A 22,199-nucleotide genomic window follows, 5' to 3' on the forward strand; every position below is an offset into this window, starting at 1 on the left:
GACTAAGGTCTTCATATCAGACAATGCTAGAGAATATTTTGAGAAGGATTTGGCCACATATTTTTTGGAGCATGGTGTGATTCATCAGAGTAGTCGTGCATATACACCACAACAGAATGGGGTAGTAGAGAGGAAAAATAAACACATTGTGGAGGTGGCAAGAAGTCTTATGGTGTGTGCTTCAGTTCCTATTCATTTTTGGGGGGATGCAGTTCTCACAACTGTGCATTTGATTAACCATGTCCGTTTACGCACTTTGGGGTTTAAGGTGCCATTCAGCCTTTTTTTTTTCTAGATGGGGAGATATTTCATATACCTTTCAGAGTTTTTTTAAGTGTGTTTCCTTTGTTCACATTCTTAATCCTCACCGTAAGAAAATGGACCCTAAGGCCACGAAATGTGTTTTCTTTGGGTATGCTCAAAACCAAAAGGGGTATTGTTGTTATGATCCAGTGTTGGGGAGCATGTTTGTCACTATGGATGTTACTTTTTTTGAGTCTACATTCTTTTTCTCGGGTGGTTCTCCTTAGGGGGAGTGTCTTGGGGAGGAGTGCTCACAATCTATTCCTCTTCTTGTTTCATTTGTTCCTCTTTCTCCATCAGTTTCACCATCAATGGCTCCGCCAGTCCCTCTGCCTGATCCACTACAGCCAGCCCCACAGTTCTATCAGCACCACCAAAAGAGGGTTGACTCCATACATGCTCAAATAGAAGAACCTGCACCACTCTCTGTCAATCCATCTGGGATTCCAGGTTCGGTCGATATAGTTCCAGGTATTCCCTTTGAGCATGAGCCTATTAGTTTCCCTGACGATGATGTTTCTGTACCTAACACTGTTGTAGTAGTCGATCCCATTGACCTTGATCTTCCCATTGCACTCTGCAAAGGAAAAAGAAAGTGTACAACCCATTGCATTTCACAACATCTTTCCTACAATGCCTTGTTATCTTCCTACCATGCTTTCCTTTCTTCCCTAGATTTTGTGTCTATACCCAGGAATGTCAGTGAAGCTCCAACCTGAGTGGAAAATAGCTATGCAAAATGAAATGGAAGGTTTGGTTAAGAACCGGACATGGGAAATAATTGATCTTCCTATAGACAAAGAGACAGTCGGTAGATGGGTGTTCCTTGTGAAGTACAGGGTTGATGGCAGTATAGAGAGGTACAAGGCAAGGTTGGTTTTAAAAGGGTATACACAGACCTATGGTATTGATTACCTGGTGACCTTTGCACTAGTTGCTAAGATGAGTTCAATTCGAATTCTCTTGTCTCTAGCAGCTACTTATTCATGGCCCCTATTGCAGCTTGATGTTAAAAATGCATTCCTTAATGGTGATTTGCAAGAGGAGGTATATATGGACATTTCAACTGGTTTTTATGAAAATGTTGGTAAGGGAAAAGTTTGTAGACTGAAAAAATCATTATATGGCTTAAAACAATCACCTAGGGCATGGTTTGACAAGTTCAAAGGGGCACTTATCCGTTTTGGGTACACACAGACTCAATCCGATCACACTTTCTTTGTAAAAAGGAGAGATGCACTAGTGTCATTTATGATTGTGTATGTGGATGATATAGTTGTTACAGGAAATGATCTAAAGGAGATTGATGCACTTAAGAAGTCACTACAACAAGAGTTTGAGATCAAGGATCTAGGTGAGCTAAAATATTTTCTGGGGATTGAGGTTGCAAGATCCAAGCATGGGATTTTCATCTCTTAGAGGAAGTATGTGTTGGACTTACTGCAAGAAACTGGGAAGTTAGGAACTAAACCAGCTGATACTCCTATTGACCCAAATCATAAAATTAATGATGAGGATGGTGAGTTGGTTAAGGATGTGGGGATCAGAGGATGGTAGGCCGGCTATAATATTTATGTATGACACGTTCAGGTATTTCCTATGCTGTTAGTGTTGTGAGTTAGTACATGCATGCTCCTTGTGTTCAACATTGGGAAGCCATTGAGAGGATACTTGCATACCTGAAGAAGCATCCTGGTAGAGGAATTCTTTTCTCAGACCATGAAAATTTGAAACTGGAGTCCTATACAGATGCAGATTGGGTAGGTTGTTTAGATGAGGAACCCATGATGAGGAATTCTTTAGGTTAGATCCTTACTGAGTGAGATTGGGATAAAAACTGAGGAACCCATGATGTTATATTGTGACAACCAAGCTGCAATAAATATTGCCCACAATCCAATTCAGCATGATAGGACAAAACACATTGAGGTTGATAGGCACTTCATCAGAGAGAGGGTGACAATTGGAGAACTTTGCTTGCCTTATGTCTCCTGTGAATTATAGTTGGCTGATGTCTTCACCAAAGGGGTTGCAAAGAACAAGCTTGAACATGATCTATGCAAGTTGTGAGTGTGTGACATTTACTCCCAACTTGAGGGGGAGTGTTGAGGTTTTAGATAAATTTGTGCAGTTTTAGTAGTAGTTTTTGTTTATTTATTGTTTAGATAGGAAGTGGGGACCACAACATCCTTGTTGGGTCCTTTTTCAGTTGTTCTTTTAAGTGTTTTATGCAGATTTAGGTGTTAGCCACTCTATAAGGGCACATTGGTCTTTGTACCCTTATTTATTTTTAAAATATAAATACCAGTGAAGATGGCGGCCAGATTGCTCTCTTTTCTTTCTCAAACCACTTCTCTTCTTCAAGAAATATCCTTTCTTTTACAGATTTTCTAATTCAGCAGTTTTCTACTCAATTATCAAAGACTTTACAGATTAATATATCATAAGGGGTTGGGAGATGGTGGCTACATAATCTTCAGTAAGAAATCTCTTGAGGGCAGAATGGTGTCCACCACCAAGGAATCTCTTGAAATTAAACTTTGATGGCTGTAGTCTATGCGATCCTGGAATTTTAGGCATTGGAAGAGTTTTCAGAAACCATGGAGGGGTGACTACTATTATTCAGGACTAATCAGGCAAAAGAATTCAATAGAATCTGAATAAATCGCAGTACTTCAGGGACTAAAGTTGGGCAAGTCACTTAGGTACAAAAATTTTATAGTAGAAAGTGATTCAAGGACAACCATTAAGTGGCTAACTGAAAACTGTCCGGTTCAATGGAAACAAAGGCACATACATGGTAATGGAAACAAGGAATACAGCAAGGGAGCTGAATACTACAGTGGTCTGGTCATGAAGAATGGCAAATTGTGTGGTCCCCAAGCAATTGTTTTGGGAGACTATAAACAATGAACAAGAGGGTAATGTAATGTAAAGAAAATCAAAAGAGAGGCTTTAAACAGGGATGGGCCTATGGGTTGGGAGTGCTGGGAAATATTCTTACAAACTGTCTCTGTACATACTTTACATTCTTTTCACATTTAATAAAAAAATAATAAAAGAAGTTATTCAACAACTATTGGATTTTGAGGGCAAACACTATCCAACAAGAAAGCCAGAGAAACCCTGCCAAAAATTGGGTGCTGACATACTTGAAACATGATTTTAAAGGGACATTTTTGTAATATTTAATATTGGACTTTTGGAATTGGAAGATTTTTTTTCCTTTAATAATGCAAATTTGTAAAGAGAAGGTTGAGGCTGAATCTTTGAATACCTCTTCAATCATTTGACTGTTGACACAGGTCAGAATAGTGATGATAGTCTAAAAGGGCAGCCCAGTGCACAAGGCTCCAACCAATGTTGGGTCTGGAGAGGGACAGATGTACACAGCCTTACCTCTGCGGCATATACAGAGAGGCTGTTTCCAAGATTTGAACCCTGGTCACCCAGGTCTAAAAAACTTAAAGATTAGAAAGCAAGATCCATGTAAAAAACTAACTAGAGGCTACGATACCATAGAGAAAGCCCTCCTAGGGTACCTATTATTAGGTGTAGGGGACTCTTGTGGAGATAGGAGAAAATACTTCATATGGTCAACCTAGAAAGGATTTGCTAGTAGACCTAAACATCTATAATATACATAAAGTGAACAAGAAGAAAAAAATCCATGAGGGAAGAAAGAAAAATTAAAGTTGCCATAACTAACAAGCAAGCAAATACCCCAAAGAATAGAAAAATAGCTATGATCAAGTTACTATAACTTACATGCAAGAGCTAAATTCAATCTCTGTTCAATATTGGTTCCATTGCTTAATGTAAAAATATAACCATGTGGGTTGAAATGCAACTATCATATATGCTTTAACTCACTGCATATGAGAGTATGTCAACCCACTTGTTGACTGATGTAATGATCAAAATGTCATGGCAGTTTTCCCATTTGTTGAGTGATTTAAGGATTAAATGTCTTGAAAGTTTTCCTCTCTTTCATTAGGTCGCACTGAGCAACTTTGGAAGTGAATATTTCAGTTTTATAACATTCTCTGATAGGTGTTATATGTGTCTATATTTAGAAGGTTTTCCCTTCAGTGCTTGGAGCTCATTCTTGAAATTTGTGCATGCAGCTATTCAAATCCATGCCTTACACAAAAACCAATTAGGGTTCACTTGTTCTGTAAAGTGGATGATCTGAACCATCGAATACGTGGATGGGGTAGTCTGAGGAAGAGATCTCGTATTAGACATGCCTTAACAGAGCATGATAAGCACAGTTATATTATGAGTTTGGTGCAGTTTAGAAAATACGGTATCATTATTTGTAAAACTCGAAGGATGGGACATATGTCTCCATTGGCATCAACTGATGATGGGGTAACAGTCAATGGTATCCCACGTGCTAGCACTGATGTGGAGGAAATGAAGATCAAACTTAACCAATCATTGCAAGCTGAAGATACTAAAAATGGTTTGGTTCAGTCCTTACATGATGCAGCCAGAGTTTTTGAGTTGGCAATTAAGGAGCACGGCTCGTTATCCAAAATGTCATGGTTCTCAACAGCATGGCTTGGTGTAGATAGAACTGCATGGATTAAGGCACTATCATACCAGGTTTGTCATGCTATAATCATTGGAAGTAAGTGTAACAATGCAATAATACATGCTACTAACGTGTTTCTTAACTGCCAAGATTCAGGACATATGTGTTAGTTCAATAAATGATCTTATTATATGGTTTTCAACAAGGTTCATGGTATTGGTACACAGGCATATCGGGTATTTCAATATTTAATAACTTTATTTTTTATTTTTTTTTTCAAAATTGCTTCTGGGGGTCAGTTTTAGGCATGCTACCCCCTGAAAGTGCTCAAAATGCGAAACATCCCTTATACAGGGTGTATCGTATCAAAATTTTGAACCTTGGTTTTCAAATGAAAAGTGTGATCATATGACAAGTTCATCTTAGTCTGAAGTGTTTCATTATTATCACCGTAAGTGATTCTTTTTGGTTGGTATGTGTATAAATTGCCTAGTCCTTGAACCTGAGCTCTTCTTGTTTTTTTTTTTCTTTGCACTTCTGACTCCATGTTATGATCTTCTGGTCTATCTTATTATGTGCTTTGTTTTGGGTGTAATATATGAGTTAATCATTTTATAGATTTTCTATATTTCTTTTCTTTTGTCATTTTTGTATTAGGAGGTTAGTATATACAGTGGCTAGTGTTTTTAAGCAGCACTTCTTTCTTTATATGGGGTTTGCAATTCCTTTTATTCTACGTTCTTGTATACCTGTTATTTGATATATATTTTTCTGGTTATTTGCACCTTGTCTAGTATAGTCTTATTTTCTTTTTATTTTGGACAAATATGCTAGCAGGATATGATGCACCACTAATACTCTACCATCTTTGGGTTTCTATTAGGCCCTATTCGTTTCCCTGATTCTGAATGGGGGAAAAGTTGGCTAATGGGATTGTGGTTCCTATTGACTGCTTTTCCCACATTTGTTTCCCAAATTCATGTGGGACACATGGAAAAATCACTTTCCTTGGGTATCACTTATCCAGGTAAGTGATATCCATCTCCCAGGTGGTTAACTTTCTCACCTGGGGGGAAAGTTGATAAATGTGTTGGGACAATTTTGCCTATTCTAACAACGACTTTTTATGGATAAAAGAGTTAATTGTATAATTTACCCAGGAATCAAAAGAACACAGGTAAGTTCACTTACCTAGGTAAATAGCTTTCTGGAAAATGATGGGGCCTTAGAGTGACAAGTTTGTCATCTAGAGTGGGGACCCAACTGGGGGTAATTGTGTGGAATGAAGATAACCTTCATTTCTGTAGGAGGGTAGAGGGGTAGTATGATTTTCATTTTGTCGTTCTACTATTTGTTGCTTGAAAAGAGAAGTTAGGATCCATGACCATGAGAGCTAGGCAAAAGTTTTAATGTTGGCTAACAACCTGATGCAACCCTCCTCTTTTACCTAGGTCTGGGACTAGTGGTGTAAAACAAGCTCACACTAGCGGAGTTGAGAAACAGCATGCCCAAAAAATGAGTGGCAGAAATGTGAATGCTTAGATGGATGAGTGGTGATGCGGCGCGATCTGGGCACTCCTAGCTGTCTGCTGACTGGCTCCTTGTTGGCAACAGACGACACCTGAGAAGACGGAAAAGAAGGATTCCCGGGGACTTACCCGGTGGGAATACTCCGATGCTTAAGTCAGAACACAGGGGAAAGAGAAAAGAAGAGTGCTAGAGCTAAGAGTGTAGGTCGCGCTTTATCACTGTGCTCGAGAGATTAGCTCGCGAGCAGAGGTGTATGCAGTTTAGAGTGTGAGAATATTGATGTGTTCCAAAGTCTGAAGATCTCTTTTCCCCTCTGCCTTGAGGGCTTTTATAGGGGTGTTCTTGTCAGATCGGGCGTAACCGCCACTGGACCCCTGCCACAGCCGTTACCTGCCAGGGCTGTGCAGGTGGCCGTTGCAACGTACTCCTTACCCGGGTGAGTGACACATTTCCAAGGGGCAGGTGCGCCTCCGCCAGCTGAGAGACGTGGGCGCAGACTGTTGAAAGGATAGAGATTGCGCCGTCAGTTAAGGGATGTGGCGTAGTCTGATCGGTACGGCCTGTCAGATAGAAGCTTCCTGAGGAACGCTCATGTTGTGCACTTGCGAACCACTTTGTAGCGAGCTTGGGAATACCTCAGGGTTACCCTTAGTAGAATTGGTCCCTGGGACGGCTTATCTGCTTGGGGGCCCGGGCGAGCTGGTTTCCCTAGCTCGCGAGCTAAAATTGCCTCGGAATATCCCCTTCGGGGTAGCTCGGGGAACCCGGAGCTCGCGTTGGGGCGAGCTCCTTCTTTACGAGCTGCTTTATGGGCTCATTACTTGGTCGTAATAGGCCACGATGTTGAGTTGTTACTCGCGCTGAGTCAGGTCCACGTGTCACCGTTTCGTAGGTCGGGCCAAATCATCCTCCATCAAGTGGTAAAACTAGAAAGGACATGGTCAGAAATGAAGTCATACTAAGTAACCTATGAGGAGCTCCAATAGGTGATAAAATGAGAGAGAGTAGACTGAGATAGTTTGGTCACGTGCATAGAAGACCATCTAGCACCTATTAGTAGAAGTAATCTGTTACAAGTTGAAAGGACTGGAAAAGCTAGGGGGCAGACTGAAAAGGAATTGGGTGGAAGTAGTAAGAAATGATTTAAGCACCCAAAATTTATAAATGGATATGATACTGAATAGAATGGAATGGCGAAACAGGATTCACGTAGCTGAACCCCATATAGTTGGGAGAAATCTTAGATGATGATGTTGAATCTACTACATGTTACTGTTTAGAATCCCAGTGGTGATAGCTAAGAAAGAGTAGAGAATTTGGAGAGCATATTATTTAAATGTATAGATTTATTTTATGGCTAGGGAGAAGGGAGGAGAATGGGAAACTGGAGTTTCATTTGGTGAATTGAATGTTGATATGCAGGATTCAAAACTGAAGGTTGATGACAAAACAATTCTAGGCTGGTGATTGTGGTGGTCTGGCAGGAGCAATCTTTATTGTGCACAAGGTGATTGAATTTAAGTATGGAACAATTGGTTTCAGGTGGTTTCAATGTCCTATGAGGTGAGTGTCTGGAAAGATATATGCAAAGATACAATTATTTTGTTGTTATGGTTTTTAGGGTGAGGAAGTGATAGAATTGAACTTTTGAGAAGTGAGCAGTGGAGGTATGAGTCTATTTGAGTTTCACCATACAAGGTGACCATCTCCAGATAAATATCTTATTAGCCAGAATTGAGGATTGATGGAATTCGTGGCCTCTCAACAACAGTGTCTTGAAAGTCCAAATGATGCAAGCCATGAACTACGGGATGTGTCAATGCTTTCTTATTAGCCGGTGTAGTTCATGGCCTTAGCCCGTCTTACTCCTAATACAGCCTATAGTTCTACCCTAGTTGATTCACCATTTCCTGTCATCTCAGAGAAAAAGACTACCATATTTCCTGCACTGTTAAACACTGCCCCCACACCTGATTGGTGTGGATTCCCAAGGCTACATCTATCAAAGTTAATATTTATGAATCTAGCAGGTGGTGAAATCCATATTGTTGATGAGATAGTTTTAGTAGCTGAGGATTCAGCCACCATCAATGTTTTAAAACGCGGAGGTGTGATGTGAGGCATTCCACTACCTAGAGGTGTGAGGCATAGTTTAGAACGTAAGAGGCATAACCCTCCTGAGCATCAATGCTTCTAGCATGCCTTGTGCAAAAGGTGTTTGAGGTGTATGGCTCATGTACTTGAGGCGTGTACCTCAGAGGTATCAACACCTTTGACATGCACCTCAAGTCATTTTGGGGGTGCCTCACCTTGAGGCGTTCTTCCAGGTATACACCTACGCCTTTTAAAACATTGGCCGCCATTCTCCAATTCCTTGGGATGCCATTAGTTGTAAATGGTCTGAATTCCTCCATTGATTCAGTCCAATGTGCCACCATGGTTGATATATTTTCAATAATTTCTTCTATACCCCTAATCCCTATACCCTTGCATTATCTTTGAAAATTCTTGCATTTCTTTCTTTCCAAACACACCACAATACTGCAGTCCTTGTGCATCTCCACAAAATCTTACCCCGCCTTTTTAAGAGAGAGGAGGAAAATGAAGAGCTGAACAAGTTTCTTAGATTGTTTGGAGGAGTCTACCTACATCCAAAAAGAGGAGAAAAAATCCAATATGACAGATACAAAATTGCAGGAGATTAGCAGGTGCAAAATTATTTTCACCATCTATTTTACACAAGAGACACACATGGGGAGATATGCACCATTAGGGTCTCCTTTGTTGCAGATTTTCACAGGTATTAATCTTATTGTGAAAGACCTCCCAACAAAAAGCTCTAATCTTTTGTGGCACAGAACCTCTTCAAATGGTACTGACAGGGTAACAAAAGTAATGTTTGGATCTTTTTCAAGGGCAGCAGAAAAAGAAGCAGAAGAAAATAGATTTGAAGGAGTTATAGTCCAAATTCTATTGTATCTTGCCATTGATGAATATTGTAATACATGCATCTTATTGATGAATATACATATGTATATTATACATGACTATAGGTATCCCATTCTTTCTTGTAAAGTTTGGAATAATATAAATAATAAAGAGGCTTCACTAGAAGTTTTCCATAATCCACCAAATGCTTTGTTTCTTATAAAAAACACCAAAGGCTAGACAGTTTATCAATTGTTGATCAGCCTTCTCAATTTCCTATATGGCTTCAAGTTGAGAAGAAAAGAAAACCTTGCTTCGATACCAACTTTTTTTTTTGATCAGCAAGAAATTTAAGAATTCCTTCTCAATTTTATTAAGTGATACATAGTAATCAATTCCAACCCCCACACATTTACAAAAGTTACAATGGCTCCCAAAACAACTGTTGCCTATAAACCCTTTGTTTTGCTAAAGTTCAGCCATCCCATTGGCAGTCCTTACCGAATTGAATGTAATGTTCATCTCTTGTGTGGTGCTCTTTATTTCTCTAAACTCATGCCTATAGACCCATGGCACTAACTTGATTGTTTAGCGAGTCTTAAACCTTGCAGCAGCACCAACAGTTCAATCTTTAGTGAGTCTCCCAGCCCCAAAGGTCCTGAATACATAACCAATGCTTTAATCTCTAAATACTCCTCCAATACCTGCCATACGAGTGCTTCCCATGGAACTACCATCAAAATTTAGTTTTACTTTATTAGCTGCTGGGGGTATCCACTCCATAACTATCTTTTCCTTTTCTTTAGAAGAGAATGCCACTTCAATCCATGTCCTTATGATGTCATTCACTGAAAAATCTTTGAATATATCAAGTGTCTTTATCCAATGTGCTGCTCTGATTTTTATAACTTCACAATTTTCCTGCTTTGATACCAACTTGTGTATATCAATTAACAAAAACAGTAATAACTAGAAATTAGATAGAGTTGTAGAATTAAAAGAAATGAGAGAGGACAATGAGAGAAAGAGAGAGTTAATTGAGAGGAACAAGAATAACTAGGTATGTACCCCTAGTTGGTATTATTGCAAACAGAAGAAAAACAGCCTTTTGAAATGAAAGGACTGTTTAAAAAGTTGCAGAAAGTTGATTGAGAATAGCAGAAATCAGGTTTCAAGAAGAGAGAAGAGGAAGAAGAAGATGGCAGCAATAAGTGTTCAGAGAGAGATTTTCAAACATAATTTCCTCTTAGACCCCTAATCCTATTTCATTAACTTAATTTTAGTAATTTACAGAGAGGCCCTTAGTTGGGAAGATAATTAAAAGACATAACATAAGAGAAAAGGCCCGAGTTGAGGCCCATTACAGCAAAGAACATAAAGAAACAAAAATAAAACAAACAGTCTATGGGCCATTCGGTCCATCTTCTCTACACCCCCTCAAGTTGAGCATAGATGTCAATCATGCCAAGCTTGCCTGTATAATGCTGAAGTTTAGCCTTGGGGATGCCCTTGGTAAGGAAATCAGCTAACTGTCCTTCAAAAGTAATGAAAGGTAGACAAACTTCTCTAGAAGCCACTCTTTCTCGAATGAAATGTCTGTCAACTTCAATATGTTTGGTTTTGTCATGTTGCACTGGATTGTGAGCAATGTTGATGGTAGCCTGATTATCACAGTATAACATCAATGGCTTATCATGCTCAATACCCAGTTCCTCCATCAAGGATCGAAGCCACAGTAGCTCAGAAACTTCATGAGCCATGGCTCTGTATTTAGCTTCGGCTGAAGATCTAGCCACAACTTGTTGTTTCTTGCTTCTCCAAAAAGCAATATTATGTGCCACCAAGCTACAGTACCTAGAGGTAGATCTTCTGTCATCGATATTTCTGGCCCAATAAGCATCTGTGTAGGCTTCAAGTTTCATATGATCATGCTTAACAAATAGAATTCCCTTTCTAGGAGAACCCTTCAAATAACACAATTCGTTCTGCTGCTGCCATGCGAGGGTCCCTGGGAGCATGCATGAACTGACTAATGGAACTGACAACATATGCAATGCCTGGCCGAGTCATGCACAGATAGAGCAGTTTCCCAAGTAGCCTTTGGAATACTCCCTTATCTTTCAACAATACTCCATCTGAGGCAAAGAGTTTACGGCTCATATGAATAGGAGTAGTAACTGGTCTAGCACCCATCTTCCCTGTTTTAGTGAGCAAGTCAAGTACATACTTTCATTGAGAGATAAGAATCCCATCCTTAGATCGAGCAACTTCTATGCTAAGAAAATATCTCAATTTCCCCAGATCTTTGATCTCAAACTCTGTATGAAGGAAAGATTTAAGATCATTAATCCCTGATACATCATTACCGGTCACAATTATATCATCAACATACAGAATCAGATATACTGCCAAAGATCCTCTCCTCTTTTTTTTTGATGAATGATAATAAATTTATTAATTCAGAAGCAGATTTAGAGTGAGTTCATACAACATCCCAGGGAGAGGCGCGAGCTGCAGCCTCTCCTTGAATCTTACAAGTAAACTAGGAAAGAAAAGCAAGAATCACAACTGAGCCCAAAACAATTCTTCCCTATTTACCCCCTGCTTAGCTAATACATCTGACAAAGTATTTGTTGATCTCCCCACCCACTATACAGTGACCAACATATTCCTTGTCAACCAACTAAATTTCTTCATTTCATTCTTGTAATGCCACATAGCCTCTTCAGGATTTTTCAACCAACCCATCATCACTTTGGAATCCCCCTCGATTTTTAGGTGTTGTACCCCCAACTGGTTTGCAAATTGCACCCCTTGTACAACAGCTAAAAGTTCTGCCCTGATGGAGTCCCCAATTCCCAAGGGACCTGAGTAGAGCAACAAAATCTCTCCCTTCTCGTTTCTCAAAGCACCCCCCATTTTGGATAATCCTGGATTGCCCATGCTACTTCCATCAAAGTTCAACTTCAATGAGCCTTCGGATGGAGGAGACCAGCTTGTAATTGATTTGTCCTTTAGAGATGAACACCTCGCTACTGCTGACCAATTTCTCCAAAGGTCATTAAAGGAAAATTGATGAAAGATTTCCAAGGTCTTCAGCCAAGGTATTGCCCTATTTAACACACAGTCTTTCAATTCCTGACTGCTCCTTTCCTTCTCTTGAAAAATTCTAATATTCCTTTCTTCCCAAAGAGTCCAAATCAAGGCAGCACGAGCACATCTCCACATAATTCTCCCTATTGTTGTAAGCCAATAAAAGGTAGAATGGTTGAAGAGCATGTGAACTTCTGCTGGTAGACTCCAACTACTCCCAAACAACGAAAGATCCTCTCCTCTTCACAAAGAGGGTATGATCAGATTGAGTCTGTACATAGCCAAAGTTAACAAGGGCAGCCCTAAACCTTTCAAACCACGCCCTAGGGGACTGTTTAAGTGCATAAAGAGATTTCTTCAGCTTGTAGACTTTCCCTTCCATATCTGTTTCATTCATCCCTGGAGGTAGAGACATATAGACCTCCTCATGTAACTCTCCATTCAGAAATGCATTCTTTACATCCAGCTGGTAAAGTGGCCAATCTGAGTGTGCAGCCAGAGATAGCAAAACTCTCACAGAAGTCATCTTTGCAACAGGAGCAAGTCTCCATATAGTCAATCCCATATGTCTATGTATAACCTTTTGCAACCAGCCTGGCTTTGTACCTTTCAATGGTGCCGTTAGCATGATATTTGATGGCAAAAACCCACTTACAACCTACTGGTTCCTTCCCTTCAGGCAAATCAACCATTTCCCAAGTATCATTCTTATGCAGGGCATCAATTTCTATTCCTATAGCATCCCTCCATTCTGGAATATTAAGAGCTTCTAACACAGACCTAGGTATTGGGTTAGAAGTAATAGAAGAAAGATAGCCAAAATATGAAGGAGAAAACAAACTATAAGAAATGTGTTTGGAAATGCAGTGTGCAGTACACTTCCTTTTACCTTTTCTGATAGCAATAGGGGTATCAAGGTCTGGGAAGGATGGCTCCAAAGGGGCTGTATCAGTACCTGTTGTCTCTTTTGTGACTGGAAGTGTAGGAGGCTCATGTGGTGTAGAGGAAACAATCTGCTCACTTCTAGTTTGTTGCCGTTGGTACAGCTTGGGATAAAAAAGAGGACGAGGAGGTAATGGAGGAGGAATCAGAACATTGGAATGAGAATGAGATGATTGATCCTCCCTTGACTCATTTGAAGGAGGAAGATGCTCAAAAGAAGACTCAACTGGGACAGGAAGGGGGAGAGCAAACAACTGTGATAAATTCTCCCCCTTTGGACAATGCCTCTCTTGAGAAGGATCATAAAAAGAAGAAAGCTCATCAAAGGTGACATCCATTGAGACATACCGAGTTTCAGTCTTTGGATCAAAACAACAATAACCCTTTTGTGGGGGGAATAACCAAGGAAAATGCACTTGTGGGCTTTTGGTTCAAATTTATGTCTCCGGATACTTGGAATATGTACATAACAAGTGCAGCCAAAGACACGGAGTGGAATAGGAAAAAGGTCCTTGCTCGGATGAAGGGAAGTTTTTTCTAGATGGCATATGGTTGATACTTCTTGCAACTTCAACAATATGCCAGTTTTTTCTCTCAACAACTACATTCTGTTCTGTGGTCGTAAGTCCCAACACAGGAGCTTTGGTGAATAACCCCCAAATCAGTGAGATAACATGTTAGGTTTTTCTCAAAATATTCTTTTGCATTGTTGGATTTGAAAATTTTAATTTTGGTATCAAATTGGGTAGAACAAATTCATGGAATTGCCTCACAAGTTTGGGAACTTCATCACGGGACTTCATAAAAAATATCCAAGTATATCGTGAAAAATCATCAATGAGCAAGATAAAATATTTGTAGCCACCCATAGAGGGTAAGTGGTAAGGCCCCCACACATCAGAGTGCACAATATGGAATGTAAAATAAGATCTTTTATGACTCAAAGGGTAATTGCTTCTACAATGTTTTTTCAACTCACAAGACTCACAGTGAAGACTTGACAAACTAATTCCCTTAAATAGTTCTGGGAATAAATGACTCAATGAAGTAAAAGAAAGATGACCCAAACGAAAATGACATAACATGACACGACTGACAGACTTTGAAGATGTAGATCCAAATGCTACTTTCCTAGGTTGTCCATGGCCTTGTCTAGGAGTGTCCAACAGATATATTCCATTCGCCTTATGGCCACTCCCAATCACTTTCTGAGACACCACATCCTGAAAAACACAGTAGGAAGGAAAAAAGGTTACACAACAGTTCAAAGACTTAGTTAGGCTACTTACAGATAACAAATTTGTATTTAGTTTGGGTACATGAAGAGCAGAATGAAGTACCAAAGAGTTTGTAGCCTTGATGGTTCCCTTGCCAGAGATAGGAGCAAGAGAGATATTGGCTAGGGTGATTTTGTCACAGCTAGGAAGCAAATCATAAGAAATAAACAAGGTGGAAAGACTAGTCATATGATCAGAAGCACTAGAATCAATAATCCAAGGGATCCTACGATTACTTGAGATAGTTGCATGGTTGGCAGAAGCCCGTATACCTGAATGAGCAAATGTAGAAGAGGTTGAATTTCCTGGAGGGTTGGAAGAAGAGGCCACACCCTCTAGGTGACTGATCATCCTTCCAAACTTCCCATACTCTGCCTTCATAGTTGCTAACTGGTCACTAGCAGTCTTCTCTTCAGTTAGGCATCTGTCACTATCTGTCACTATCAGACTTCTTTTGAAACCGAAGAGGAAGAAGCTCAGGATGCAATTTCCAACACTTGTCTTTTGTGTGTTTTGGTTTCATACAGTACTCACAAATAATTTCTTTCTTCCTTGAGCCAATTGGATTTCCTGTAATTCCCTTAGGTTTCACCCCCATATTAGCAAAGTGATCATTTAGGCCAGCCCCTTGAACCTGGACTAGTCTCCTTCTTTCTTCATTGCTTACCAAGGCATAGGCTTGAGACAATGAAACACTATCCTTGGATAAGATATTCTGCTTTGTGATGTCATATTCAGGATTCAGCCCTGTCAAAAACTCAAACACCCTGTTTCTCTCAACAAGTTTCCTATAGGTCTCAGCATCATTAGTGCTTTCCCAGGCTACAGTTTCCATCAAGTCAATTTCTTTCCATAGAGATTACAGTATTGAGAAATAAACAGCCAAAGGTTTCTCCCCCTATCTTAAATTTTTCAGATCACTGCTCAGCTTGTATGCTCTGGCTACATTTAATTTCTGGGAATAGGTTTCAGCAACACTGTCCCATATTTCCTTTGCTGAATTCATCCACAAATAGTGTTGACTAATTTGAGGTTGCATTGAGTTCACTAACCATCCGATTACAATATAGTTTTCTTGCATCCATTTTTTCATAGGATGGATCATCTTCCGAGGGAGCCTTCTTGCTCCTGGAGATATAACCCCATTTGCTTCTACTACAGATATGAATTTTTACTGATTGTGACCATGTCAGATAGTTAGTTCCATCTAGCTTGACTGTGGTCATAGCCAGTAGAGAGTCAACAGAGACTCCCGTAACCTGTCTGGATTCAGCAACATGCTTGTTTTCAACTTCTGAAGGGTCCATCTTCTTAAAACACTTCAAAAAAAACCTCTAACCTGGGAGAAACAGAAAAAACTCAGCCGCACCTGGTAGACTTCACAGATCACCAAGCAACTTAAATTAATCTTCAAGATGAAGAACAAGAAGACTTTCAGTCACTGAGTGCCCAGGTCAAACTCCCTATGGGGCTTGCAGTCAGATTTCTCCAGTTAATTAGGGTTACGGGCAACACACTTGAAACTGTCAAGAGGACGTCCAAGACAGTCTCCTCTCCAGAAACCACGAACAAATGGGCTGAAAAAAGTTTCTCTAACTATTCAGTTCTCCATACACCCTGTATATGGGAAAGAAGAGGAGAAAAAGAGAAGAAGAGCCCGATCTGATACCAAGAAGGAAAATAGCCTTTTGAAATGAAAGGACTGTCCAAAATGTTGCAGAAAGTTGATTGAGAATAGCAGAAATCAGGTTCAGAGAGAGATTTTCAAACATAATCTCCTCTTACACCCCTAATCCTATTTCATTAACTTAATTTTAGTAATTTACAGAGAGGCCCTTAGTTGGGCAGATAATTAAAAGACATAACATAAGAGAAAAGGCCCAAGTTGAGGCCCATTACAGCAAAGAACATAAAGAAACAAAAATAAGACAAACAGTCTATGGGCCATTCAGCCCATCTTCTCTACACAAACTTTAGAAGAAAAAGTCCAGAATACCCCTGGTTGTGTACCCTATATATTTATCAACACATCTCTAATTTGCTTTATATGCTAAGTATATACTTCCATAATGCTCCTTTTTGTAACCTTTTTCTTTGATGGAGTTGTTTTTGGATTCTCCTCTTGAAGCTAATGTGTTGGCCTTTTTCTTTCTTTAGTTGTTTTAGGATTTCCCCTTTTGGAGTGGTTTTCTTTTCTTCTTTTGTATATGGTTCTTATATTCTGAAATCTGAAATACAGTTATTTGTAATATTGCTTTCTGAATGTTGAACAACTAAATATTTCATCTGGAAATAATCTTTACCCGTATTGGATCAGAAAACATTTTGCAAATTATGAACTCCTTATGCAGATAATGAGTTTTGTTTGGTTATACCTAGACCATCTCTTGGAACATGTTATATCAAGATTATTCGTCTTCTAAAGAAAAAGATCCTTTAGCCTATCTGGAGTTTCATGAACTATTTTTTCAGGCTTCTGTATATTCCTTATTACAAGCAGCAAATGAGATTTCATCCCGAGGAGATGGAAGAGACAGGGATGTTAATGTTTTTGTTCAGCGGAGGTAAGTATCCTTTGTAACTTGGCCTTTCGTACACCAATTCTTATGCAAGTTTATTTATTTTACTTTGGGAGTTCACATTCTTAATCACTAGAAGTTAACAAATTTAAGTTGCTTCTCTATATAAAATCTCGATGACCTGTGGCTATAAATGTTTTAGCTGTAGTTGTCTCCTCTTTTTTGTGGTTGAAAAAAATTTATTGGCATGAGCATTTCTACTTTGTAAAGCTTTCATATGGAGTTGTTTAGGGGTATAACATTTTTTTAAGCTAGTCTTTTGCAAGACATTTTCCTTGAGTTTCTAGTGAGATAGATGAGCTATTACATCATCAATGGGTATGCCTTCTTGAGAGATGAGCTATTACATCATCAATGAGCTATTAACAGCTCTGTCAGTAAGCACATTGGGTGAAGCCCATGGGGGATTTCCAAAATTTCTCACTAAATGAGGAAAGAGTAACTATGGAGTGGAGACAACCATCAACCAACTTTATAAAGCTCAATTTTGATGGGAATTATATAGGCAACTTGACAGCGGCAGGGTTGGCAAGTAGTGATGCATTGACAGCATAATTGTTTACTCTACTCCAGGGTTTAAAATTTGCCAAGCAATTTGGTTTCCATAACTTGGAGGTGGAAGGGGATTCACAAGTGGTCCTTTCGTGGACAAGGTGTTGTGCCCTAATCCCATGGATTCATAGGCACACAATTTGGGAAATAGAAAGTTTAGCAAAGGGGATGAACGTTGTATTTAGATGGGTAAGAAGAACAGCGAGTGGGATGGCAGAATCTTTGGCTAAACAAGGGACTGTTCGACAACAAATATTTTGGGCAAAACTTTAAATTTGTTTCTTGGTGGAGATTTTCCACCTTTCTATAATACCTGTTTGAATTTAATAAGATTTCTATTTATTGATAAAAAAACAGCTCCATCAGTAGGCCTTGTTGCTAGCATCATGAATCTCCTTGAGCTCTAACACCACAGTGGCCATACTCTGCTCCCCCTCTGGTTGCAACCATATATTCATTGCGAAAGATTCGATATCTTGGACCACCATAGTTTGTTGCTCCTTTTCGGAGAACTTCTTACTCAGTTTTCTTCTTTGACTAGTTGATTCCCTCCATGAGCCAAGGTGCATCAAGTGAGACACCCCACAAAATTTGTGTTGCCTGTGAGCCTAGGCATGCCTTTTAAAACACTTTTCAACACCGATGAAAGTAGTAATAGAAGTGGAACTATTGGCTATTTTTAATTGCTATTTTTTTCTTATGTTCTTATTTAGTTTTATGGACTTATTGTTATTAGGCCATGGGCCTATTTTAGTTTTTTGTAGGTCATTTTTTACTGCTATCTTACTTGGGGTACTTAATTTTCACATATTTCCAGCAACTATATATGGGGGAGGGGGGTTGTTATGTCTTACAAGATCCACGATCTGGTTTTCTCTTCACTCCTTTTCTCTTTCTTCTTTTTCTTATTATTCTCTATGATATTATCTTATTTTGACACCACATTTTTATTTATTCTTTGATTAATTATTGCTGAGTTGTTCAACAAGATGCTATTAGAGAAAGATGAAGATTACTCTGATGATAATGATGTTGATAATCATCATATTAGGTTATTATGATTAGATCTGAACCATGAGGTTCCTTTAGTGTTCATTCTTCTTTTTTATATTATAATCATTCATGGAGAGAGAGAGACGAGAGAGAGAAAGAGAAGAAGAGGAAGATATGATTGAGAGAAAAAGAAAACCACTTCTGGCTGCCGCTAGTTCATTATTTATATTAACTTAATATAAAAAGAATGAAGATTACAAGTATGTCCCTGGCGGCACTCCCTAGAAACAAACTAATAAGAAAGAAAGAAAATAACTAACTGACAACCCACTAACAGCAACTATAAAATAACAATTAAATAATCCCCACAACACTCCCCCTCAAGTTGGGCTGAATATGTCTATCATGCCCAGCTTGTCACATAACTCATTGTGCCGCGAGTATGGAAGCCCTTTTGTGAGGACATCAGCGAGTTGTTCCTTGGAGTTGACATAAGGTATGCAAATTTCCCTTTTTTCCAATTTTTCCCTTATGAAGTGTTTGTCCACTTCAATGTGCTTCGTCCTCTCATGTAGGACTGGGTTGTTGGCGATGTTTATGGCTGCCTTGTTGTCATAGTAAAGAGACATAGGATTATGAACAACAACTCCAAGCTCCCCTAGAAGATTTTTTAGCCAAAGGACTTCAGCCACCCCATGTGCCCATAGCTCTATATTCAGCTTCAGCACTTGACCTTGCTACCACACTTTGTTTCTTGCTTTTCCAGGTCACTAGGTTTCCTCCCACAAATGTGAAATACCCACTCGTGGACTTTCTGTCATCTACAACACCTGCCCAATCAGCATCTGTAAAGACTTCCACCTTTAGGTGATTATGTTTACTGAATAGTAGACCTGTTCCAGGATACTTTTTCAAGTATCTAAGAACTCTCTCTGCTGCCTCCATGTGTGGTTTCTTAGGAGAGTGCATGAATTGGCTTAGAACCCCAACTGAATAGGCAATTTCTGGACGGGTCATGGACAAATAAATCAGCTTTCCCACTAACCTTTGGAACTGTTTCACATCTTTCATAGGTTCACCATCACAGTCACCCAACTTGTGGTTAACATCCATGGGAGTATCTGCTGGCCTTGCACTTAATTTGCCTGTGTCCTGTAATAGATCAATGGTGTATTTCTTTTGAGAAATGAAGATACCATTTTATGAGCGGGCGACTTCAATTCCAAGGAAATACTTCAGGGGACCTAAATCTTTCACTTCAAATTTAGATGCAAGGAATTGTTTCAACTTTTGTATTCCTGAACTCCAATTTCCCGTAATGATGATATCATCCACATACACTATCAATACAACAACCTGTTCTTGACATCTCTTCACAAAGAGTGTATGATTAGACTGACATTGTTTGAAGCCCACCTGCTGAACTGCCATGTGAAACTTACTGAACCAATCTCTGGGAGATTGTTTCAAAACATAGAGAGACTTTCTCAGCTTGCACACCTAATTTCCACTTCCCTTGGCACAGAATCCAGGGGGTTGAACCATGTATACTTCTTCCTCTAAGTCACCCTTCAAAAAAGCATTCTTTATGTCCAGTTGATGCAATTCCTAGTCAAATTTAGCAACTAATGACAGGAGAACCCTAATTGAGTTCATCTTAGCTACTGGAGCAAAAGTCTCATCATAGTCAACCCCGTACACTTGAGTGTGCCCTTTGGCTACTAATCTTGCTTTGTACCTTTCAACTGTTCCGTCTGCCTTGTGTTTAACTGTAAACACCCACTTACACCCCACGGGGTCTTTCCCCTTTGGAAGATCCACCAATTCCCAAGTTTGATTTTTATGAAGAGCATTAATCTCCTCCTTCATGGCATTTGTCCATTCGGGGCATTGTAAGGCTTCTGCAACATTTCTGGGAACAGGGATGCAATCAATTGCGGATAGAAAGGCTCGGTATGAGGGGGAAATATGATCATAGGAGACAATTTGGGTAATGGGGTGTTTGGTAGTGCATGACCTGACTTCCTTTCTTTGAGCAATAGGAATGTCAAGGTCATCCACAGTAGGAGTAGGGGTATCAGTAGGTGCAACAGGGATTGGACTTACCTCCTGGGAGTCTAACGGTGTCGGTTTTGGCTGCTCCACATCCCTATCACATTGCTAATCTCTACGACGTGTACGTTGGAAGACACGAAAGGGAGCAAGATCCAGAATAGAAGGAAGAGAGACTTAGCATACCTAAACCTGCTTCTCCTCTTCCACACTACTACTCTCCCCTTGAGGAGAAGCAGGGAAGAATGGCTCAGACTCAAAGGACACATCCATAGACACAAAAAACTTATGACTAATGGGATCAAAGCATCGATTCCCTTTTTGAGAGGAGGGATACCCCAGAAAGATACAAGGAATGGACTGAGGGTCTAACTTACCTCGAGATAGAGACAAATCATGGATAAAGGCACGACAACCAAAAACTCTCATGGGAATGGAAAATAAAGGGGATTGAGGGAACAACAACTGATGAGGGGCCATGTAGTTCAGCATTTTAGAGGGCATGCGATTGATGGCATAAGCAGCTGCAAATATAGCATCCATCCAAAACCTTTTTGGAACATTCATGTGTAACATCATCCCGCAAGCTACCTCAAGGAGGTGTCTGTTTTTTCTTTCTGCAACACCATTTTTTTGTGGTGTTCTGGCGCATGAACTCCTATGAATAGATCCGTGGGAGGCAAAGAATTCATTGAGCTCACCATGGAAGTATTCTTTTGCATTGTCGGATTGTAAGATCTGTATGTCAACATGGAATTGCGTAAATACCATCATCTGGAAGTCTTTCACAATCTTTGGAACTTTGTCTCTACTACTCATAGGGAATACCCGTGTATAGCGAGAGTAGTCATCGATCAATGTGATAAAGTACTTATATCCATTCGCCCTCAGAGATTACAGTAGTAGGCCCCCATACATCAGAATACACAACATGAAAATGAACACTTGATCTTTTATTATTTGAGTGAAAAGTTGTTCTACATTGTTTGCTCAATTGACACGTTTGACACTGGAACTCTGACATTGAACATGACTTAAATAAAACTGGAAACAATGACTTTACTATTTCAAAAGAAACATGACCTAACCGACTATGCCACAAAAAAAATTGACTGTTATTTGACTGACTATGTAACTCTGAGGATGACATTGAGAGATCAGCTTTGTTGTCGAGAATGTAGAGACCATCCACTAGGCTCCCTCTACCAATCATCCTCCCAGAAGTTAGATCCAGAAAAACACATGAACCAGAAAAAAGGTTACACTACAGTTTAAAGAGCTTGTGATACTACTAATTGAAAGCAAATTTATAGGAAGTTGAGGGACATGCAATACATAATTCAGGTTAAGGCCATGGGGAAGAGATATTGATCATTGGCCTGCAATGGAGGTGAATGAGCAAACTGCAAG

At 39.6% G+C, this 22,199-nt stretch overlaps 1 protein-coding gene across 7 annotated transcripts in view; it reads left to right on the top strand.

Moving 5' to 3' along the window:
- The window catches only part of LOC104589406 (uncharacterized), a 107,755-nt gene that overhangs the window by 13,835 nt on the left and 71,721 nt on the right, over window positions 1-22,199 (top strand). For all 7 annotated transcript variants that reach the window (XR_016077628.1, XR_016077627.1, XM_010247736.3 and 4 more), the window contains 2 exons: window positions 4,431-4,914; window positions 17,086-17,177. Coding sequence is in view for 5 of the 7 variants with exons in the window: in XM_010247736.3 (XP_010246038.1) it covers window positions 4,431-4,914; window positions 17,086-17,177 (576 nt within the window). In the remaining 2 variants the exon portion in view is untranslated. The remainder of the gene's footprint in view (window positions 1-4,430; window positions 4,915-17,085; window positions 17,178-22,199) is intronic.

The sequence above is a fragment of the Nelumbo nucifera genome, chromosome 6 (genome assembly GCF_055504915.1).
Source record: "Nelumbo nucifera cultivar China Antique chromosome 6, China Antique-T2T, whole genome shotgun sequence".
Lineage (NCBI taxonomy): Eukaryota > Viridiplantae > Streptophyta > Magnoliopsida > Proteales > Nelumbonaceae > Nelumbo > Nelumbo nucifera.